This window comes from Chroicocephalus ridibundus, chromosome 2, assembly GCF_963924245.1.
Source record: "Chroicocephalus ridibundus chromosome 2, bChrRid1.1, whole genome shotgun sequence".
Lineage (NCBI taxonomy): Eukaryota > Metazoa > Chordata > Aves > Charadriiformes > Laridae > Chroicocephalus > Chroicocephalus ridibundus.
The window spans coordinates 140,214,513-140,239,806 of NC_086285.1; the positions used below are offsets into that span (position 1 = coordinate 140,214,513).

Here is a 25,294-nt window from a genome sequence, read left to right on the forward strand (position 1 = left end):
ATTAGTAATTTTGCAGTATCAGCTATGCAAAAGAAAGTAGGATGAATGTTGAAAGTATCAATTAACTTTGAAAAATCACTTTCTTTAATGTCACTGGTGATACAAAGTTGTTTAATGGCTCTGGATATTTACTATGATGTAAAAAATAAGGGCAGCATCCTTTCTGACACGAATTGCTTTAGAACAAAAGTATAATATTCTAAGAAAGAACCATATGATAATAAGTGAGGCGGTCTTCCCTCACTTATTTCCTTATCTGCTGCTGTTGTGTCATTGGGGCTTTCTTATCTGTAAGTGATTAGATCTGTCTGGGGCATCTGCCTCTTATCAGGAATTTTAAAAGATACTTCTTTTCATATAGACATAACATCTGTTACATTCAAACACATTTAAATGCAAACTCATAATTTATTTGCATAAGCTAATATGCAATGGCTAAGGAAAAAATGTCTTAATCAGAGTATGATCCAGTGCTGTACAGAGTTCATGAGCACAAAACAGATCCTTCTTCAAACTTTCTATTCTTCAGTTTTTATTAATACGCAGGGAATAAAAAGCTAAAATTAAAACACTGTAACATATGCCATAGTGATTTTTTTAAAAAAAAGTCGTAAAAAAATGTCTCAAATGTGAAAAAATTAAATTTCATTTCTGGTTTGTTTTCATACAAATGCTAAAAAAATCACACAAGCATAAGACTGTAGATGTCTTTGAGACGTCCTATAATCCAAGTCCCCACAGCCTGAAGCAGGATGAAGTATACCTGTGCCATTCCTCACAGATTCTTGTCTAACCTGTTCTTAAATATGTCTAGTGATAGCTATTTCATAATCTTCCTAAAGAATTTATTCTAACGGTTCACCAGTCTCATTGTAAGAACTTTTCTCATCATAAATCTCTTTCTGTACAATTTTTCCTATCCACTGTGAATACAGGATAAAAAGTAGAGTCTCTACTCTTTTATCTTACTTTTTGGCTATTAGAACATTGTCAATTCCTATTGCAATTTTTTTTTTTTTTTTGCAAAGGAAAAGGGAATAATTGAATTTGAAATGAAAAGGATTTGGGAAAAGGGTAATAATTGTATGCTGAGTAAGAATGCTCATTAATTTTATAATTTTCAGTGTGCAGAGGTGTGAGCACCCGAATAAGAATCTTTTAGCTGATATACACTCTAGGAAGCACTAATTCAACCAATGAGGGTAAAAAGAAAAGAGAAAGAAGTGGTGGCATGGATTCAGCTTGCATGGTAACTAAAGTTGCTCCACTGTTGGGAACCCTGGTAGACTTTCACATTATACTGAACTTAATGCCACATAGTATTGTTGTCTATGCTAATTATATAAAATTAGCTTGGTGCGATCAACGTCGTTGCAAGTCTACCTTTGTTAATGGTAAACTGCTATACAGCCACTTGTGCAGGTACTCATTTCATGTAGCTTTCCCAGTATCACAAAGAAACCTGTTGAGAGAAAGAAAGAACCCATTCCTCTGAGATGAGCTTCAACTACCGCTAAGACCATCCTTTCACCTTCTGCAGGCTCCTGCCACATTCTTTTCCAATTCATCAAAAAGTTAGGCATGTTCCCTATGGACAACAGATCATCACACATCTCCCAAGTATCATTTATACAGGGCACTGAGTAAGACTGGGGTCCCAGACCCCTTTGAATTCTCATCTGATCCTCGTATCTCCGCCTGTTGCTGTTTCCTCTACTCTTCTCTTGTGCTGCACAACATGGGACATTTTCATCTGAAGTAGCTAATATTTGGAAAATGAGTAAATAACTAGAGATGGGATATTTTAATAACAGGTGTTGGATAAGATTAATTATAGGCATGAATACTTACACTAGTCATGAAGTAATAATCAGTTTTCCTTTACTAAATGATAATAAGCATTATATCTTAGATTTGTCTTTTAGATTTATGAAGACACTGTTATATTTGTAATTGTTTGGTGCAATTATATTACACACACGAGTGTACCTGTCACAATTCTCATTGCTTTGCTTTTTACCCTGCAATTGATTCAATAGATAATAGCAGAGATAATATATTTTAATAAATTATTGTTTCTTCCTTCACAAAAAAGTATCTTCTTACTTAGAAAAATTTTGGATCAATAGAGGATTTACACAAAATGCTTTTAATTAAAGCAATAAATCAGTGTCAAACTATAATCTTGTTTTCTTACATATTCTAAAAAAATAATTTCTCCCATTTATGCAGTCAGAAATAAATATATATGAATATTATGAACAAATAATTTAAAATAATACAGGGAAAGAAAGAAAAAAAATGAAAAAGAAGCAGCATGTAGAATGACATTCCTGTCCCTTTACTTGCTTGATTTAGTTTTCAAGGGAAAACTTCCGAATTTGCTACCTTATAAACTGCAGGCTACCTACTTGATTGTCATTCAGGGTGAATGGCATTAAACAGCACGGGTAACTGCATCCTGCAGAATGGATTGAATTTAAAGGCTGTAGGAAAATACATCTCAGCAATGATTACTGCAAGTTTAATCCATTTTAGAACAGGCAGCACACCATCACCTTTCTATTTAATTTGCAGGTTCTCAATTTAGCCATTGCAGAAATTTGAATCCAAAAAGCACTAAAAGTGACAAGCTCTGAAAGAAAGACCTAAGCAGAAGGAATATAAGTGCTAAGAAAAGTATTTTGATTTTTTTAATCCGTTAATGTCTTTTCAGTCAGACTTACAAAATGTACTGGATGCGTTCCATCTGTTTACTGCAGTGATTAGCGGGAAACAACTAAGGAAAGGTATTAGTCCTTTACAAAATACGCTTGTAACTATGTTTCAACTGGGATTTTTCAAAAGTACCCAGCATTGGCCTTGTTTTACTTCATCTCAAACTGATTGGAGTTTAGTGCCATGAATGCCATCTTTTTGGGTCCCTGATGTTCCTACAGTAATCAAGGATTTCTGGAGACCCTGCAGAGGGTTGATACTGGGTCTGTTTCACCAGGGTGCTGAGATTTTGTTCTGGTGGTAGGACATAGTTTCTCTAAGATGCATCTGTTTGGTGAATTGATGTGTCGCAACTAGTGGATGGCAAGCACTAATAAGCACGGTAATTTTCTTGGTCAAAGTAATTGAGCTAAATGAAGTGCATTACTCACTAAGAACATGCTACCAGCAGGAGTTCTCTTTATTAACCTGGCTATGCACCACATAGCAAATTGCCGCTTAATCTTTGTTTGTTTTGTTATCTTTTTTTGCCATTAGCCAAATTAGAGCGGAAAAAAAAATCTCCTTTATAGGCCTGAAAAAGACTAGTATAGTCTATGAGGTAATAGGATATGTCTATGAAAAAGGCAAACTACGAGCACAAAACTCAGTCTTCCTGAAACACCTGCACTCATACGGCAGTTTGTGACACTGGAGCCCCCTTTTTTTGAAAATGTTGAAAGCTGTGTTTCTGAATTTGCAAAAGCAAAATAAGAAGAGTATATTTGCTGGGTGGGAATGTTAAATGTGTTTTGTATAATTTTTATATTTTATTAAAATTTATTTAGTGCATTTTATATGAGTGTGTTTTGTTTACAATACCTAGATTCTGAAGGTGGTGTAATCAGATATAATTTTTTGTTCCTCTCAAAACATAACCCAGAATATGTAAGATCTTGAGGTGAAATCTAAAAGCATCTGAAGTCCCGGTTACCTGATGTATTTTTTTCTTTATGTACTCTTGGATATGCAGCCTGCAAATATGGATTGTCATTTTACACAGCATTTTGCAGAGTAGGGTTCATGATCCTTGACTGGGGTTTCAGAGTACTGCCTTAGTATAAATAGTACATCATAATCACCTTGGTAATCTGGGAAGATGGAACACTCTTACCACTTTAGCCGGGCTTAAAGGCTTTTAAAAGACACAGAGGAGAGAAGAGGTCATGGTGGATCTTTGTATCCCATTTTCTCTGATCTATACACTCAGGTGCTTTGTTTACCATTCTTCCATACTCTACTTTTTCTAGGACTTGCTGCAACTTCTTTGTCTCATCCCTTAATGCCAGATATCAACAATCAACTACTACTTGTTCCTTAGGCATCTGTCTCCCCTCTACTCTTACATGTGAAAACACTTTATACAGTTCTCCTCTTCATCAGCTACCGTATGCCACAGGGTCTATGTTGGTTCCCAGCCTTCAGTGTAGGATCATACAAAGGTCTCACATTTGCCTCTCCTATGTCACCTTTGAGATCACCTAAATCATGGCATTTTAATATTTTTTTGTTAGATTTTGAGTTCCGAACAGTACCCTCACAAAGCATGTTATGTCATTTTCTCCTGTGTACAAATAGTTATATTCCATTTGCAGAACAAGGTGTTCTGGAGTCAGGAGAGTTTTTCTATTGGTACCTAAAATATTCCTTCAACTTTGTTGTTGATAAGGTATGTTTCTGGGTTTATCTCACTGCAGAGAAATAACATTGCCAATGCTTCTTTCACCATATTTAAAAAGTTTTCTTTTAGTTCAAAACCAGAAGAAACCATCATATTGTCTATTTATCAGAGCCTTTTATTCTCAAGATCTGTCTCGTAAAACGGCAGTTTCCTGCTGCCCTTCCTGTGTGTTTCTGAGGTGCCCCTGTGTTGGTGCAAGGCCATAAGGTAAAAGTCTTGTCACCACAGACTTGCCTGGTGATCTGGGCTCTGGGCTGGCCTTGGCTGCTGCCCCTGTGCCCGCCCTGACCACCTTGCTTGGGGCTGGGCCTGAGCCCTGGCTGGGGAGGCCCCTGCCCTGCCCGCCATGTTGTCAGCTCCCCAGTCCTTGCGGTAGGGGCTGCTCCTTGCACCTCCCTGGTGACGACACGCCGCATTTGTTTAAGTGCTGTGCAGTACCTCATGTGAAATGCTTGCACTGCATTTCAAAAAGTTGCAGGATTGTGTATGCGCATACCCGCTTTTAGGAACCCTCCCCAACAGAAAGCAATCTCAATATATTATAAAAGCTGCAATGATGTTTTATGCCAGTTCCTTGTTAATAAGACTCCACTGTCTTCTATTAGAGTGCAAATTAGGTCCTGAGTGTTGTTCTGTTCCCTCATTTCTTGCTGTGAAGACACAGCATAGTCTTAGCCCTCCCTCCCAGAGATTATTATTGCTCAGGAAATAGCAATTCATGGAAATTACCTATCGTTCTGTTACATTATCATTAAAGATGGAGGGAAGAAACAATATATTGGCAGACAGGGCAGAATTGTGTGCAATCCAATCTAAGCCATTAGGAAACAGGCATTAAAAGTTTCAGTCCCTCAGCTGTAATTCAGCGCCTTGGCACATCAGCCATTCCTGTGTGTCTCCTCTTTCAGACATAGTCTTCAGGTGGCTGAGACCAGTGCTGTGTCTCTCTACTGTTTATCCGTCGCTGTATACTTCTGTATTTCAAAAATGAGAAAATGCTGAGAAGGAAAGCCGGACTTACTTTTTTTTCTCATGGACAATTTCTATGGGAATTTTCATGAGTAAATGCAGTCTTTGTCAAAGCTGCCATTCATTTAGCAAGAGAAAAAAATGTTTTGTTCTTTCAGAGGAAGTTCAAAACCCTATTTTCCTATTAATAGATAATACAGGCTGTGCTGGACGATGAGTAAAAAGCTACTCTAATGCAGCTGAACTGGAAGAAGGATACAGCTGGTGCACAATCTTGTAAACTATCATACGTATAAGTAGTCCTAATGATTTCAGATATGTTAATTACATTAGTACCATTGTTCATAAAACAATATTACCTAAGATTTTAAATTTAAAGTCCTTACATGGAAGCTCATTAATTTCCCCTGAAATTCTGCATGAACAAACACAGGTCTGCTCTAAATGAAAAGTGTACATTTTCAAACAGGACAACGGCCTTCATCCCTCTTCCTTAGTCTATGTATCTGAGCCTGCATAGATGCATTTGAAAAAGTTAGAAGTCACAGTAACAGAAAATATGGTGAAACCTTTTCTATTAACATCATTTCCCTGAAAGCTGAGGTGCTCTGGGCACTTGGCCTTGTTGGACTTCATGAGGTTCACATGGGCCCACTCCTCAAGCCTGTCAAGGTCTATCTGGATGACATCCTTTCCCTCTGGTGAATCAACTGCACCACTCAGCTTGGTATTGTCTGCAAACTTGCTGAGGGCGCACTTGATCCCGCTGTCTGTGTGGGATATTAAATAGCATTGCTCCCAGTACAGATCCCCAAGGGACACCACTTATAACTAATCTCCATTTGGACATTATCCAAATTTAGATTAAACAGTGACAGGGAAAACTCCCGGACAATGGGACTGTCAGTTGACTATCCTGTTGAATTGTATGAACAGTCCTTGATACAGTTCTGACTAGTCAAACTAGCACTTTTCCAAATAATTCCCAGGTATGGGAATACCCAGAAATTAGCATTGATCAAAGAAAATTCACAACTGGCACTTTTTCAGGAGGCTTTTTGTATTTTTCTAGTTGGCCTCAGTGCTAGAGAGTGATTTGAGCATGTTTAATTTTCTGCTGTTTTTGTAGACTACATGTATCTATTTGACACAAATTCTCCATATGCGTACATATTTATGCAGCTTTTCTCATGTGATAAAGACAGTTGATTTCCTTAAAAATATTCTAGTGAGTAAATTCGAACACATAGACGCAATAAGGTAGTGACCTTGATCAAGAACAGTGTCTGAATATACTCCCATGAATCTTCAGGGGCAATGAATTAAATTCTCTCAAAGGCACATTTTTAAAATGGTTCTCCCTCCAGCTCTGAAAGCCGTATAATAGATCCGTTTAGTTTAGTTTCATACCAATGTGATGACATCAGTACCATGCCTCCCAAGCTCTCCTGCAGAATTTAGCGAGTAACTGTTTTGACAGAATTTACCACGGATTTACTGTATTTTTAGAAACCGTTGCTCAAATTAGACTGACTAGATATATCTGGATGCACACATGACAGTGAATCAGAACAGCTCTGAGAATACTTAACATCAACATTTTTAATTTCCTTTTAACAGACAGATTTTGCTTTCTACTAATAAGCAACATACTCCTTTGTTTCATGAGCATATTGTAATTATGTGAACCATGGTTACAGGATTTACCAGTGGAACTATAAGCATCTAATAACATATCCTACAACGACAAGGAGACACTTTATCTAGGTTTTCTTTGTTGACCTACTGATTCACATTCAAATTACCAAGTTATTTATAACATTTCCAGTTACTCTAGTCAGAGTTATTTTTAATTGCATGTATTATTTTATAGAGGCGTATGCATTAGTATTCCTTGCTGCTGCACTACAAAGGTTTTCTTGGTGAAGGAGAGGAAATAGCTAATCTTCTCTATAAATTAAATAATTCCATGTCAGGGAAAGACTCTTGCTTTGTGTCATCAGGATAATCAAAATAATAGAAGGCAAAAGCAAGCAGGAGGAGTTTCTACTCTGTTCTGGGCTGAGTGTATCCATATTTTTCCACTCAAGTGGATCTCAGCAGGCTGAGGGAGACAGACTGGCAGGAACTTTATGAAGCTGAGGAAAGGCAAATGCAAGTTTCCATAGCTGGAATGGAATGACCCCATGAAAGTGTAAAGGCTCGGAGCTGACTGACTAGAAAACAGCTTTGCATAAAAGGATCCGGGGGTCCTGGTGGACATCAAATTTCATATGAATCCACAGTGTGTTCTTGCAGCAATGAAGGCTAACTACATGCTATGCTTTAGAAAAAGCACAGCCAGCTGATTGAGGGGGAGTGGTTATTTCCTTCTGACATTTATGAGTTGCATCTGATTCCAGCTGTGGTCTCCCCTTTACCTAAAAGGCACTGACCACATGGTGCAACACTAGCAGAGGGCCATTAAGATGACTGAGGAATAGAGCACAGGACGTATGAGGAGATGATGAGAAAGCTGGGTTTGTTCAGACTGCAGATGAAAAGAGTTGAGAAAATAGAGGTAATTGCAGTGTTCCACTACCCAGTGTGTGGTTATAGAGAACATGGATCCAGACTGTTGTTGGAGGTACAGCAGAAGGATGAGAGGCAACAGAAGCAAGTTAGTGCAAGGGAAAATTTGATTATATGTAAAATAATAATTTTCACAATAAGGATGGTCAAACGATGGACCAGATTGCCCAGAGCAACTGTGGAAACTCCATCCTTGAAGATATACATTCACAATTATACAGGACAAGGTTCTGGGCAACTTGATCTAACTTGAGAGTTAGGTTTAACCTCCAAATTTTTCCTGCTCTTAGCAGGAGTTTGGACCTCATTCCTTCTGAAGCAGCCTTTCAGCCTGAGCTGTTCTATGAATCTACGCTTCTGTAATGAATGTAGAGTATTCCAAGTATGTTGTTTTCTAGATTTCACACTTATTTCTATTTTAGGAAAACAGTCACCTAAGCTTTTTCCAAATGTTGAATGACCCCAGATTTTCCCCTGAAGGACCATTACTGTTTAATTTGTTGTCTCTTCTCAGGAAGAGACAGTATTAATCCTCTGGTTACAGAGACTAATGTTGATTTAATGGTATAACTCAGCAAAAAAACCATGTGGGGTAAAAACCTTTGAAGTCAGAATGATGTGACAAACTTTCCAGCCATTCAGGGCAGAATCCTGGGACTTACTTCTTTGCTCAGGTAGAGAAATAATAGCTGAGCAACAGCATTGTTAAAATTAGTATATAAGTGTAGCTGAGCAAATCCTTTTCCTCATTCCTGCAATTTAGGATGACATACACAGCAAACTTTCAAAAGCACATGCTAAATGAATTCCTTATATATATGGTGCCTTAGAATTGAAATAAAGCTCTTCAGATCCTTACAGGACAGGAGGCATGGCACACAGAAATACTAAGTCAAGATGTCAGGAAAAAAAATTTAATTTTTTAATTTAATTTACTCACTTAGCATCTTCATTCCCATCATTGAGCTGATGCTGTTCCTGTTGAATTGTCTTATCTGGTTCAGTTGGTTTTTCAGTTTCTGGAGGCTCAGGTGCTTTTACTGGTACTGTATCTAGGAAAAAAGGTTTCAATTTTTGAATACTAATTTTTAAATAATTATGATAATACTTTTGGAGGAATCACAGCTTGGCTGCCATTATTTCTTCAGTGGATGAGCATTATATGACACTGATTCTGGGACTTGATCTTTGAATAATTTCCTGCATAGATCTATAACATGCTTATCATGAGTGTACCATTTAGAATATGTAACTTATTTGTGTTTTTTAATATAGATGCATCTGGACCCTGCTCAACAATGGTCAATACAGAGGTCTTCAATGTTCATAAGCAACAAGAACACATGCAGTACGATAGAATCTTAGTCCGTGCTTATTTAAAAAAAAATATGTGGAGGTCAGATAGATAGATCTGTCCAGAAATGCCTTGTGAAATACAGGAGGAAAAATGAAGAGTAGCTTATTTGCTAATTCATACCAGTGTTTGAATTGCCATTAACCTCTTGTTGCTTCAGATGCCATAACAGTTCTGTTTGTTGCTGAGTAAATTGTGATTGAAATATATAATTAAGGATGTGAGTACGTAGAACTTTGGCTAGTCTATTTATTCATTTTTGTTACAAGCAACTTTTTTAAAAGGAGTTTAAGTGGGAAGTTTGTAGGGTTTGAAGCAAACTCTATGCAAATGATATAGTCTCTTGCCACCTAAGTGGCCTTATGTGATTAACTTTTCCAAGTAGTCCTATATCTTTATTTTAAATGTTCATACTGAAAAATAATTTGAAAGCTGTCTTCATTCTGACACTTTGCATAAAGAAGGAACAAACTCAGCCTTCATAAATAGTTTAAGTAATGTGATTACAGAGGAAAAATCTTGGCAGCAAAGCATCATAGCAAATAAATCAGGAACCTGTTGTGCAGGCTGTATTTTAAATTCAAGACAGCTCAAAGAAGAACAAACCTTGAGTATTTTGGATAGATAGTGTAAGATTAGTTTTCTGATAGTTAATCTCCATATTTAGAGAGCTGTTATTCATTTCAGAGGGCTAAAAGCAGTCACAACAGTAAACTTGTAAGCTCCTTGGATGGAAAGTGATTGCTTGAAATGGCATTGAAACAAAACTTAGTGAAGGACAGCGGGTCAGTTTGTTTACAGCACTTGATAACCAAACTACACTCCTACCATCATTTATTCATATTTGGGATAATATTTTTTGTTCCAGGCTTCTCTTAAGAACAAATGAAATGTTTCTTGAGCTCTTTCAGACTTTTACTGGATGGGCAATTGATTACAGGACCAGTGGGGCATTTCTAGAGAGAAGATTTTTCTCAGCACGCAGGTTAAGAAGCGACAATGCCCTGTGTGAGCCCTATTGCTCTTACAGGAATTCTTTTCTTAAACAGGATCAAAGACAAAACTCAGACAGAGGTATCTATGGATACTTTACCTGCAGAGTAAGAAAATGCCAGAAATACTCAAGCCAGAGTCACACAAGGAACTGAATAGAAGGCAAAGAAAATCATGCTCCCCAATGTGCTGGTCAACTTGGGGATTAGTTTTCAAATAATCACTGAGAGAAATTTAGCATTATTGAGTATGAAGTCTGCAGGATCTGTATTACTTATCACCTGTAAGCTGGGAAGATTTTTCTGAGGAATTCCATTAAAAACTCTGACATTCAATTGGATTTATGGCTTAAATTGATAACAGTATCTTGCCCACTTAATGGAAATGCAGATTATTGTTTCCTTTCTGCAGCGGTTAGTGTTGCAGCACTATCTTGAGGAAAAGTCTGTTGGAAATATAACACTAGGGAATGTTTCATCTTGCCTGAGGGATATGCCAGGTAATTTTCAAGGTACAGATTAGCACACATTCAGGGAAGCGAGGAAGTGAGGAAGCAGAGGGCTGCTGATGTTCCTGTCCCCAGGAAGGCTCAAGAAAGGATGAAAAAGTTTCTTACCATTTGATTAGAGAGTTTCAGAATGCTTTTCTGGGAGTTCCAGTCAAAAAGACTTTTTTTTTTTTTTTTTTTTTTTTAGGAGGGAGGAAATTTAAAATGGATTCAGGCTTCTAGCACAGTGAATACATTATCATGGTGAAATAACATTTATTTTTCCTAGGAATTTCATGGACGTTCTCTGTCAGAAAATCTCAGACGAGCTGCAGGTACAGAAAATAAAGGGGTTTTGGACCTATTTGTTGGTCTTGCTACTGAACCTTAACCTGTTAAAATTCTGTTTAACCCTTACCCCACGGGATCTCTACAAATGATGCTACTGACTCTGTGCTTTCCTTGGCCCACAATCCTCCTGTGGTTTTGTGGTCAACATAACAAGCTGTAAAAAAGGAAGATGCAAGAGCCAAAAATTTCAGCACTTGCCGTGGTTTCTGCTCCCCTTCTGAATTCATGGTTTGCAGTTTCCCAGTTCTCTGTGCCCCGACTCCACCAGCCAAAAAAGCCATGTACTCAAGAGTGACAGCAAGACCAATCTCAACATTTCTATAATCACCTCGCTTTGGGAATTTTCTTTGTTATGGTAATTGCCAGTAGTTACATCTATACTAGCAGGAAATACAACCAGGAACAATCAGAACAGTGAAATGGTGCTGACGGCCTGGCATCCATGCCAAAACATATCTGTTTGAGGTAGCTGTATTTTAAACCAGGTCTGTTGTGATCCTCCAAAATAAATGACCGTCAGCAGCTTGAGTAAAGTACGTTGACTCACAGAGTGCCTCTTCTGGTTGAGTTTTATTCTAAAGAAAATAAGTCATGCATTCCTAGAGGGTTTTGGTGAAAAAAACAGAACACACTAGGGGACAACTGGGAGATTTGTTTCAAAAGGGCATTCTTCATCTGAAATAAAATGCCAGTGTAGACAGACTATATAGAGTAGCAGGTTTCTGAATAAGACAATCAATCTGTGGAATGACAACATGTGTATGGGAAGGCAAGACCACAAAGTAAAAAAAAATATGGTGCTTGCATATAAGCATCTCATTGCAGAAGGATAATGCTTTCTCAGCCTGCTAGACATTCTCAAGGTATTCGGTCTGAGGCCTGAACCCACACTAACCATTAAATGCTGACTGGACTCAAACCAATGGAAAACATTGTAATCCCATGAATATTCCAAATTTCCACAAGTTTTTAGAGTTCATAAATCTCCAGGACCAGCACAGGGCTTATTTGCATTAGGATTAGGATATGACAGCCTAGCACCACTGCCAGCTGTGTGTCAAGTCTTAGTTTGTTTCTGTGTGAAATTGTGAGGGCTGTCTGTGTAGTCACATTTAAAAAAAACCAACCCTAGTCACTTTTCACTGCTTAATTCTAGCTCATGCCCTTCTGATTTATGAGACCAGACCCAAAGGAATGAATGCCCTTAAGAACAATGTGGCAGTCACTTTAGGGGACATTTAGAGTACAACAATTGGTTTCTAGAATAAATAATAATCCAGCAGGTAGATGGCAAGTCTTACAGGACAACAAAGAAATCTTCTATTGGCTTTATATAACTTTGGTCATGGTAAAAAAATCATGAGTGAGAAAAAGGAGACAGAATTATGACAAGACACCAACATCTAAAACAATTTTAAAAACAGATAGTTCCACGCTTATTTGAGAAAAGAGGAAATTTGAGTTTTTCTAAATGTTTGCATTCACATTATATTGGCATATAAGTAGGTAAAGCTGCTAATATATTAGTAGTGGGAGTTGAGGAATGCAGCCCACTGGTGTCAATGTATTCTAGATCATTTGGCCTCCCTATAAGTGTAATATTATTTAAAATTGAGTTGGGATAAGTGTTGCCAGTTCTAAGATGGAAGGGAAAAGCTTCAGTTGTGGAAGTATAACTTTGTGGGCAAAACACTGCTCAGTAGAATCCATCAAAAAGGTAGCTGGTTAAATTGAGACCCCACTGAAACCTCATCATACCAGTGATTTTCCCAGGATAGCAAGGAGCAAGGAACAAGATGGAGGTTGTAAGACTAATTTGTTTCACTCTCTTAGTCTTTCAGATTGTGCTCATTTTCCACAGGTCTTTGTTCTTCCAGGAGAGACTTAGGCCAGGCAAAATAGTCATAAAAAAAGGCTATTGGTGGGACATCAACCTGTGTTACCTTAGTCAGGTTGACAATGCTCCCAGAGGAAGCTTAGTAGTATTAAATCTTCATTATTTATTCTTGTCCCCTATTTTCATACCTCCAGTAAACCAAGATTGGAACAGTATTGCAGGATCAGGTTAGGGTAGCCAGAAGATCTCTGCATGGTGGAGGAGTATATCCAACTTATTCTGAGGCTGCTCAGCTCCTGTAGTCATGTTTCCATAAAGAATTTTTTATCTGCACTTTTCACTTCACAGTTTTGGACAGAGACTCTTGACAGCCTTTCCAAATTCATTTGATTTTCTGCTGCCACAGACACGCATACACTTGCAGAATAGCCTGTAGTGGAGTACTTCCCATTTTTGCAGCAGAGCAAAAACGAGGATATTTTGTATTTATTTGTGGGCTTTAAGCCTTTTTGGTTGATAATTTAGGTTTTTTTTCCCTCTGCACCTCAAAAAACCTGAATGTTGGAGTTTTTTTTTTATTAAAACTGTAATAATCACAGGAAACCAGGATTTCAGGCTTCATAAAAAGCAGAATATTGTGAGGCGAGGCTGGCATGGTTTCAGTTGGGATAGAGTTAACTTTCTTACTAGCAGCTGGTATAGTGCTATGTTTTGGATTTGAGATGAAAATGATGTTGATAGTGTACTGGTGTTTTTCGTGGTTGCTAAGCAGCCAAGACCTTTTCTGCTCCTCACGCTGCCCTGCCAGCAGGATGGCTGGGAGTGCACAAGAAGCTGTGGTGCGACAGAGCCAGGACAGCTGACTGCGACTGACCAAAGGAATATTCCATGCCATATGATGTTGTGCTCAGTATATAAAGCTGGGGGATGAAGAAAGAGGGGAGGGGACGTTTGGACTTATGGCACTTGTCTTCCCAAGAAATTGTTAGGTGTGGTGGAGCCCTGTTTTCCTAGAGATGGCTGAACACCTGCCTGCTGATGGGAAGTAGTGGATGAATTCTTTGTTTTGCTTTGCTTGAGTGTATGGCTTTTGTTTTACTTAGTAAACTGTCTTTATCTCAACCTCTTCCGATTCTCTTCCCCATCCCAGTTGGGGGAGTGAGCAAGCAGCTGCTGTGGTCCTAGTTGCTGGCTGGGGTTAAACCATGACAGGAGCTAAGCATAACATTGGAAGAGCTGGCAAAGTTTTTCTTAGTTTAAACTAAGACATTGATTTAGTAGCAAAATAATTAGTAAATGTAGTTTAATGTAGGACCAACTCCATTTTCACGTTTCTAAAATCTAGCACTGTGCATGCTGTTCTAAAGCTGTAGGCATTAGGCCTGAGGACTGTTTTCCACAGAGGAAGCTGTTGGTATAGGCAGATTTGTCAATGCCAGGACACAGCACTGCAGAGACGGCGTTCTTGCCTTAATAATTTTGATTCTTTTAAAGCCTTCAGTCCTAAGCTTACACAAGTATTTGTGGATAAAAAACCCATCTGTCATGGACATAGCCCCACGGAGGTGTTGCTGACTTTCCTTCTGGCAATAGGCAATGTCAGCAAAGGACTCTAAAACCCCATGGATCCACTGAGATAAGTGTTAGCTTGTGGCTATGAATGTTATCATGAACCTTCCACCAGTAGAGCATAAAATGTTATTTCCTAACATAGTGAGTACTTAGCAAACAGAAGTGCAGATTAAGTCAGTCATTTTACACTAATTCATCATTTGTTCTACTTTCCAGTCTTATTCCTGCTGTAACTGGTGTTCTTCAAAAGCCTTAGACCTGCAAAAGGCTATTATCACCTCTCCAGGCTGGCTAGAACAGCTCCTTCCTCTTATTCCCTCTGAAGGTCAACATGGAGATGGAGGAGCTGAGCTGCCATCCTGCAGTTCAGAGCAAGAGAAGAGATTGCCTGAGCAAGCAGTCTCTTTTCTACTACACAAACCCTGCTTCTGTCCATGCAAGCAGCAGCAGGAGGCTTAGGGACAGGAAAGAAAGCACTTTGTGTTGTGGAAACCACCAACCTTACTGGTTATTTAGCATCAGGAGGTGTGCCTCTGGAGCAGCCACTCTGAAGGGACTTTCTTCCAGAAAGTAATAAAACATAAATCTCTTAGTTACTAGTCTGGCTCTAAAAGCTCAATTTCTTCCATCAGTTACGTCCAGATACACTCTTCATAGCCATAATAACTGGCCTCTATCATCACAAATGTATTATCCTTACTGAATAAAATGGAGAGAAGAAAAACTTCAAATAAAATGTGATTTTTTAGTGTTAAAGACATAAATAAATGTCAGCAGACAGATAGTAGCAGTTAAATGTATTCCTGAGTATATATGTCACTGAATCCAAATATTTCTGTCCGTCTGAGTGTTTGGAGTTGAAAGGGGCACCTGTCAGCTCACTGGGGTCACCCACTGCAAAGGGACTCTGGTCCTACCCAACCCAGACTTGGGTAATGTGTGTGTGAAACCCCTTGAATGGTATGTGTTTGTATGTTTTGTGTTTATACATATGTACATACGTATATTTTGATTTAGGGCACCTTGTAGCAAGTTAATGTGAATCTTGTCATTCTCGAATCTGTAATTAAGTCACTCTTTTAATTACAACATATTCTACTGAATCACCTTGTTAATCCTGAAATTGGTTAATGATTAAGTGCTGCTAAAATTCAACCTTTTGATCCAGCTGAAACCATTAATAAATCTTGAATTGCTGCTAAATCATAACCGTGTCAAATATTTCATCTGTGACAGAAAAAGCCAAAGATAAAGGAATCCTTTATCATTGTTCTGTTGAATATGTAGATTTAAAGACTGCCTCAAAACCTTCTGTAGCTTGGTGTTTGTGCTCATATGATAAAACTATTTTAGTTAATATACAAACAACAATGTTGGTGATTTTAATGTTGCATGGAAATACTTAAGATTAGATAGCATTGTTTGAAATCAGAAACACTGCATAAAGACATGGGTAGAGCCTGCTAGTAGGAGGCAGAGTAGCTAATGTTTGAGTAATCTGTTTTTTTAGCTATCTCAGTGACATATATCCCTTAGAAATGTAATTTTAAGCACTTAAAAACAGTGATGTTTTTGTCATTTCCTCTTTTTGCAAACTATTTCAAAGTCTCAAAGTAGGTTAGAAGTCCTAAATAGCATCTCAAATGTTACCACCTGCTAAATAACATGGAGAACAGGTTCTCTTAAATAGCAGGAGTAAAGAGCGACTTTGCATTTGAAGTAGTAGAGTGGGAATGAGCGAACTGGTCTACAAAATTCCTGGCTTACTTTTGACATAGCTAATCCTTTGCCTGATTGTCCTTGCCTCCCAGAGGTGTTCTTGAGCTATGCCCATGAAAGATGTGGCTATAGGGTCATGAAGATGTCAAGAAAAATAAACACACAGGAAACCTATGGAAGAAGGAGAGAAGAAGCTTCATCTCTGACATTACAAAATACACACCTTTGTGACTTTCCAAGTACAAGTTTTTGAAAAAATGCTCTGTGCAGGGGAGCACAGTTCAGAAATCAGCAGGGTTGAAGTAAAACAATCAGAAACCAGGTCCATCTTAAGTCAGCCCTCCTCTTCAGTGGCGAACAAAAGTATTATAAAAGTTTATTTTCCATGTAAAGAAAGAAAGAGTATACGAAGAAGCTGGGTTTGTTTTCCTAGCATTTAGCCCTGTCACTCATGTGAAAAATGAAGATCTGAAAGGAATTAAAAGACATCACATCAGCTTGGAAGCAAGCTGATTAAACATGTTCAAGCTCTTGGTAATCATTAAAAAATACATTTTATGCGAATAATAGCTGCCTGTTGACTGAGTGCCAGTGAAGAGTAAAAGGATCAGAAGACAAGGAATAAGATTATTATTTAAAAGTCTCTTTGCATTGACAGGTTTGGTTCATTGAGCTGCAGCATATTATATCAAATTGCTGTACTTGATTTGTATTTTTTAAAACACAAACGGCTCATTTAACCCTAGATTTTGAGGTGCTAGGGGACAGGTTTAGTAAAGCAGCTTAAGAGGCAGATTCATAACAGGACAAAGGCAGGTTTTAGTTGCAAAATTTCACATTTCATTCAAATGTCCCTTCTCAGGGGCTTATAACTCCGTTGTAAACTGAATAGAGTTAGTTGGTGCCTAATTAGTAGAAATTTGCTGGGGTTTCACAGCAACAGGATTTTGGTACTCTCAACAAATACATCTGCTTTATTTCTATCCACAGGAAGAGGCACTGGCCATCTTTTATACAGCAGCTAGTGATCAAAGTTTTCCTCTAAGAAAAGGAAATCTTGGCGCTGGGCCTTGCTTATTTGCGATAAGGTCAAATACCCCTTGTGAGAACTAATTTTTCCTAACTAATTTTTGTTGTAATATAAGTACATACTGAAATCAAAGTTCTTCATTCCTCCTACAAGGTTAGTGTTTCGATTAGCTTCTAGGTTAGTTCCGGGCTCCGTGTTGTACTCAGTCTTCTCAGACTTCACAGGTTTTTGCATTCTTTTCTGCACAGTGGCCCAGCAATTAGGAAGGCCACAGAATTTCCTCCCACATCTCTCTAGTATAAACTTTATGTGGGTAGTTAGGGAACTCTACTGGAACATGAAGGATATGGGTTTTACACTCCCTTATTATAAAACAACTAGGCTAATATATGAAGGGTGGCAGATAGCAGCAGCTTCTGCTGCTTTTCTTTTATTAGTCAAATATACAGTGGAAAAGTGAATATTCCTCGAGTACCGAAACAGAAGTATACTCACTGGGAGAGAGTCTGGAGTGGACTGAAATTCCTTTTGAGCAGACCTTTCTTTGAGGTGCTACTCGGTCAGGGATGCTGATTAAAATTCTCGGTTGCTGGTGTTTTGTTTTTTAAATCCTTCTCACTTAGGATATAGATTTTCCTACTCTGTCAAAAGCACTAAAATCTCACATGCTATAGAATGGCACTTGCATTTAATTTGCAGGTAGGTATATAACCTTTTATATATCCTCTGTGTGCTTTCCAAAGCATCTAGGCACTGAAGATACTAAATATCACTGAAAATTAACATGGGAATCTCCCAGATGGGAGATTCTGTCTGCTTTATGTTCCAGGGGTACAATTGTAGCATGTATGGAAATACCTGTGATAGTTTTAGTCTAGCTTTCTCACTCAGGTCCTACCAAGGGCAAAGCAATGTCAGTAGGGATTTTAGCAAAAGCTGCATAAACATGTCTGTGAATCTGGAAAAAATCTTTGAGACACTTGTTGATTTAGTAGAAGTAGGAAGACCAAAAACCAGACTATTTGAAACAGGAAAATTGTTTCCAGTGAGGGAAAATGGAGAAGGAGATGAGGACATACTTCAGAAGAGCACCGCTTAAATGTGGTGCTGAGAAGTGTTTAGAGAAAGGGAAAGAAAAGGGGTGGGTTGGAAAGAATCATACTGGAAGGAGCTGCTACGTAGGTGAAAAAATTTGTGATACAGAGCATGATAATGCAGGCACCAGCTAGCAGGTGGAGGCTGGATGTGGCCTTCTAAATAGCATAACCACCAACAGAGTTATTGAACAACACTGTGTGAAACAAGTGAAGCATTTCTATAGCCAGTCAGTTATGGGAGGTGATAAATATGCAAAGAAACTATAGCAATTGGATTCAATATCACGGAGAACCTGTAATTAGGTGAATCACACTTTGTTAAGTACATAAATAAATGCAGGGAATAAATTAAAAAATGAACCCATTATGGAACAAACTGACTAAGAACAGATAATTAATTACAGAGTGAACTACTTATGCAGAGAATTAATCACAAAGCAAGCTAGTGAGAGAGAGGACATCTGAGGAGGTGGACATGAGGCAATGAGTAGCCAACAGAGAGGCCAAAAGTACCAGGTGTTGCTGAGTGATGTAAGTGGACAAGTTTTAACCAAACAGGCTACAATTGTGCCTCCTGCTGAGTTCTCATCTGTGCTGGGAACATCATGCTGCCTTGTGAAGTGCTAAGAGGAAGGGAGAAGGTGATGGCTGGTTTTGGCCATGTGAGAAGAAGCGGGTTAAGATAAGCTCTACTTGGGTTTTTGGTTTGTGTTTCAGGACTATGGAGCTGCAAAATGGGACTATGATTAGAGGCTTTGCTGGTCTATTTTACTCTGGTTATACTAGAGAAACTAATGAGAGATTTTGGAAAGGCTTTTATCTGACTAGTTTTAATTTCTCCATTTCAATGATCTCCCTTAACTAGTGTGGTTGAGCCCTGGCTGCGCATTTAATAATTCTCTCCAAATTTGTACTTACACCACAAAATGCTTTCTCTGGTCTCTTGTGCTTTGCTTACCCACAGGTATTCTCATTTCCTTTTTTGAGCAGCTGTCCACATGATTTTAGGTCTGATACAAAGTTCATCAAGTTTTGCAGCAGTCTTTACCTAGACCTTCCTGTGAACTGCTTGAGATCAGCCTCACTTCTCCACCCAGAGATAATGGAGCTCCTTATTCAGCTCAGATGGTGAGGACTTATATATAGGGTACTGGAATTCATAAGCTTGTCCTGAGGTGTGGTGCCTGTGTAAGTTCTCTGGCTTGTATATCTGTTGTCTATCTAACTCATTAATACCTGGATGCAAAAGGAGAAACTGTCTTGTGGCTGTTTGAAAATGAGTCTTGAAGCACCTTCCAGAAAACAATGGATTTCAAAAACCAAACATGGAGCCTAACTATGTTTTTATATTTTCCTAAAGTAATTGATGAGGTAGTTGCTTCTATGCCACCACTTATTTTATATTTTAGAAGGGAAAAAAAAAAAAGTAGTTTAGTATCCTGAAATATAGATTCATGAGCTACGTTAATCGTAAAATTAGATCAGATGGAAACAAAAACATTTTCTGTAATGACACTTCATTCTGTCATGGGATAGCATCTGTGATTTAATGTTGCTAAAAAGCCACGAAACATCAGATTTTATTTCTTCAGTTGTTGGCTTATTGCTACATTTAATTCATGTCAGATTTTGTTTTCCCTTGATTTAGTGGTACAGTCATTATATAACAAGATAATTGCATTAAAATGGACTTAGTTTAAAGTTTCATTATATGAGGAAAGGAATTGCGGTACTTGCTACAATTACACAAAACGCAAGTAAGGATTATGCAAGTTTCCTTGTAGACTTTTTCCGTTACTCTTCTCTCCTTAAATCATCTTCATCACAGAAAGCTGGAAGTTCCTCAGCCCACGCCTCACTGCTCCAGTGAAATGAACCTGAATTTTTCTCCCAAAGAAAAAGCATGAGGTGCCAGGAAAACTGGACTTGGTGTTTTCCTCCGGTGCTGGAGGATGGAAAAGGAAAGAGCTGCACCATTGATGCTGTGAGGGAGGGAAGAGGGGACATGGCCCAGCAATAGTTGTTGCTTCACCCATCCTGAACCTTAATTTTGGTGGCTGTTGCAGTCATTCTGGTTCTGGTATAAGCAAAATAGGCTACTGGGAGGTGGGGGAACAGAGGGGCAGAATAGCCATGGCCAGTTGCCACTGTTTTCAGCAAACGGCTACTTAGGCATATCTATCCTTATAAGGATATCCTTATTTATCCTTATAAGGGATATATCCCTCATTTTAACCTTGAGTTACTGCCCTGAGTTCTATGTTCCTTTGTTCTAGTCCTGGATGTCTTCTGAATGTTGATGGCAAATAATTTTTAATGACACTTTTTTTTTTTTTTTTTTTTTAAATTTTTGCTTGCCTTTTTTGTGGAAAAATGTTTTGAATGGCTGCTCAACGAAAGATTTGAATGTCAGATAGTTTAAAGCCTGTCTCGTCTTTGCAGTATGAGAAGTATACCCAAAAGATACATTAAAAATAGGCAGGTTTTTTTCTTAACATACTAAATACCTTTATTTTAAAGTAGAGTTTCTAAGAAGTCAACTTACAATAAGAGGAAATAGATTTTGTTAGACTAGCTCATTAAAGTGGACAAGCTCATGAAGGAACTGTGTGCTTGAAACCTTGTCGCCTTTTATTATTGTTGGATAGTGCTTGTATTTCTGTAACAAATCACTGGTTTGGGGTCAATGGGAATTCAGAGTTCTTAATTTCTTCCACAAATAAAAAACAAGATCAGCACCTGGCAGAGTATTTGGAAGAAGAACAATTTTATTTACAGCCCTATATAGTGTACATATATTTTGTCCAGGTGATATTTGAATACTCATAAAAAGCTTATTACTGACCTTGTTGCTTTGGTTCGGGTTCAGCTTTCTTATTGGCCTCTGCTTTCTGTGGTTCATCTGTTTTTTTGTTTTCACCCTTAAAAAAAAACAACAACGGGATTAGAAACTGTAGATGCTCGTTGATGAGAATGATAAGGACGGTTTGATGTCTGCAACATTCTCCTAGAAATTTGATTAACCAAGTTGACACACACTGAACTTTGTTCCTGGGTGTTCTCTGTGTGTTCTTGGACAAGATTTTCCAGAGATGGGTTCATAAAAGTACTTGGATGCTGGGATTCTGCTTCTGCATGTGCCCAGAGCCTCGTTCAAGTTGTTGATGCTGACTTGTTCAGTGCTGCCACTCACAAGCCAGGCTGCATCTCATGAATTAGTCCTTCTCCTGCCTAAACCTTCTGCTGGGCTGATAGACCTGATATGTTTTGAGCTACCTTACCACAATGACGGATCTCAGTCATTACAAAATACAGAGGCGGTATCAACTTTCACTGCAAAAAACTAAATTCCTCCCGCACTTACTGGCTTAGATCCATGAACCAAGCCCTCCTGTATCTGTCTGTACCTTGGTTCATCTTGGCTTGAAGGAGAGAGTGAGAAGTGCATGGGGAGTCTCAGGTGTTCACAGCGCTATGTAGCAGCATAATGCTAATCAAGGCCATGAGCATTTTTTATACCAGGTAGAATGATTTTTTCCTGGTGTTTATCATGATGATTAATAGAGAAAGATACTAGATAGTACAATCATATGGAAAATTATTTTACTTTAGGAGATTTCAGGTCTTCATGCACTTTTCCCCCCTTTTTATCTCCAAACTCAATTACCTTCTCTTTGTTTGAGTTTCTGAGATTAATTTGGGGTTGTCTTTCTATGAAAGGTTTTTTTTTTCCTGTCTGCTTTTATTCAGACAATCTGGCACTGACGTTCTAATATACATATATATATAAATAATTAAATTAGATACTATATATATAAATGAAAATTTAAAGTCTAATCAATCTCTGTGCATACTAGAGGTTCTTGTAAAGGTTGTTTTCTTTGTTTCAGGCTTTCTCCTAATAGCATAAGAAATTAATGTGAGAATAGTGCTCTACAGTTACCAGATACTATGTACGTTTCTTCTTTTCTCTTTAGTTGGTATCTCCTTGCAGGCAGAAAATGCTTAATTCTTGACCCATTCATCTGCTTCCATCTTAACAGTACCTATAATAGTGCAGCTGATGGTGATACGACCTGAGTGTTTGGTGATGTATGGAGTTATTCTGGTGAAAAGAGTAATCCATGTCTCCAGGGAAATCTAAATACGTATGTTTTTCCTAGAGCAGTTTGCCAAGTGAGGTATCAGGCTGCATAGAAATCAGCTGTTGAGATCCAGGATTTTTCTTCTTTCAAGACAATGGTTTATTGACCCAAGAAAACTGACGTGCAGAAGCATGAGCAATAATTTGCCTGCAGATCTGCAGTGTATGAAGTTTGTTGAACATAGACATTTTTGACATTTTGTGTGGATGGCAGTATGGATCATCAAACAACATTTTTTTGCACATTTATAATAAATAAAAAATCAGATTTGAGTTGTAGTTAGGCTGGATTAAACCACAGATCTTCCTGAGGTTGTACAAACCTATGAACTTCCAAAAAACATCAATTCTAGGAAATGATTCAGTCTTACGAACACTTATGTTTCTATCAGTTTTATTTAAAACTGTAAAATTTGTGGAACTCTTATACATGTAAATCAAGGCTCCCAAAAATTAAGTCAGAGTCTTTGTATATTCTCAACTGATATGAATTTGTTAAAAGACGCTGCTTATTTACATTAACTGTATAATGGTGGAGTTTCAATTGTTTCATTCAGCATGAATTCAGATTAATAGCTCAGGCTGATTCTAAAGAAGTCATTTCACTTTCCTAATTATTTGGTGAAATCCTAAATTGTTGCCATTTTGTCTAGTAAAGTTTTGATAATGTCAAGCTGAAAAAAAGCCAAAACGCTCTCTAAGATATTATTGGGAAAAGTGAAGGAATTTCTATCCTTCTGTCTCATTTTAAAATATTCCATTAATTAAAATGAAAAGAATGAGTTAACTTTTACAGTAAAGAACTACTAAATGAAAAATAGACACCATAGACTAATATGGCTTACTGTATTTTTTAAGCAGGATTTATATTAGTAAAACTAAGACAAATAAAATACATCTTAAAAAAAGCTATTTAACTACTTTGCCTTTCCGACAGTTATAGGGAAGCAGGCTGATATATACCTATATGCCATTCCAAAATTCAGAAAGGATATACCGACATTTTCTGCCAGCAGGGAACAAGATGAAGAGGAATACATCAGCACATCAAAAGCAGCCATACCAATATCTCTAATTCTCCATTTGCAACGTTGATCAAGAATTCTCATAAGCTTGTACTATTTCAGGGTATCTCTATTTGGTAAGCAATTGCAAAAGGAGGAAATCTGTATTTTCTTCATAAAGAAAAGGCAGGAGGGAGGAGGGGAATAAAGGATTTTGCTAAATAAAGGCTCATACCATGCACAGAAAGTATGTTTGAAAATCCAACCTTTACCATTTACTTACATAATTACTTTCTAAACAAAAGGTAATATTACTGAGTCTATATTAGGCAATAAAAACTATACCTGGCCTGTAGGTGCCTTGGGTGGTGGAGGGACAGCTTCATTCTTGCAATCTGCTTCCTCAGGTGATAATTTTGCTCTAGAAAATACTGCTTTTATTTTTTTAAACATCTTGCCTGTTCAACTCTCCTTATGCCTCTAACTCTTTTACCATGAACAGGTATATAGCACGTGTTTTCTTACAATTAGACACTTAAGCCAATTAGACACTTAATCAGGTTTAGGTCTGATTAATGCCTTAAATTCCTTGCACAGTCTGTTTCAGTCGTGGCTTTTTCTCACCATTAGTACTTTTGTTTTATCATGTACATAGTTCTAGTCTTGATGGTTATACTATATACAGAATCAACTTTTCATGCACAAATTCAGAGGAGAAAGAACAATTTCTGGTTAGAATAAATCAGCGTCTGATCTTAAATGTAGTGGATATTATGCATTTATTTTATATTTAGAAATGAACTTTTAAGTCCTAAAGACACCTGTAGCTTAAACAAGAAATGCAAAACATTAAATGACCGATAATCACCAGCTGCACAGTAGATTACATGAGATCTCAAGAGGCTTAATTTCTTTGCAGCTTTTTAAAATTTATTTATTTATTGAGTGAATGACACTAAAAGGTCTCCTGCCAGGATTCGTCTTAGCAAGTTTATACCTGGTTTTATTCCACCCTTCTTATTTTAAAGAACGGAAATAATTTCATCTTTCATTTCCAAAGTATTTATAGACAATACTATTTTATGTGGAGTCTTAGCTACAGTTTTGATGGGATTAAGTTTTAGGTGAGTATCCTACAAATCTGTAAAATATAAATTTTTATAGAGTTTATAACTAGGACATAATTTGGAGATTCTATAGGCTTTGGGTCATTCTATATGAGTCTCTCTATAAAATCAAACATGGTTTAGTTTATAGGTAAAACTCAATTTCAAATACATCTAAAGCCATGTTGATTCAACCCATGTTAACAAGTATCTTTGCAACTCGTCTCTTATTGTCCTTAATTCCACTTTATTTATTACAAGTCTATGCCTTCACTTTAAGCCCTGAATTTGAGCTAATAGATTATAATTGATTTATGCTGGTAATTAAGGCATCAAGAAATGCAGAAACCTACTCTTTGAGTTACTTCTATAATTACATTTTTGACAATTATATTAAAGTATTGAAAACATCCCAATGGCTACCTTCTTGGAGCTTCTATTTTTTGGCAAGAACAGTTTCTAATCCTTATTTTACCATAGTAGTAGCTATAAGAATGAACCAACAATTTTCGTTAGTTAATTTGCAAGCCTTTTTCCTACATCAACGCTTATGAGGCAGTTCTTATAATAGTAGGCTGGACTTCAGCCTTGTAACTGGGACATCCCCGTCCATGTCCCTCTC

The 25,294-nt window shown here is 37.6% G+C and overlaps 1 protein-coding gene across 1 annotated transcript in view; it reads right to left on the bottom strand.

Annotated features, from left to right (window-relative positions):
- The window catches only part of CNGB3 (cyclic nucleotide gated channel subunit beta 3), a 68,685-nt gene extending 44,666 nt beyond the window's left edge, over nucleotides 1-24,019 (bottom strand). The window contains exons 1-3 of the mRNA XM_063327145.1: nucleotides 23,912-24,019; nucleotides 21,264-21,339; nucleotides 8,919-9,030 (exon numbers count right to left, since the gene is read on the bottom strand). Of these exons, the coding sequence (XP_063183215.1) occupies nucleotides 8,919-9,030; nucleotides 21,264-21,339; nucleotides 23,912-24,019 (296 nt within the window). The remainder of the gene's footprint in view (nucleotides 1-8,918; nucleotides 9,031-21,263; nucleotides 21,340-23,911) is intronic.
- Nucleotides 24,020-25,294: the final 1,275 nt, after the last annotated feature.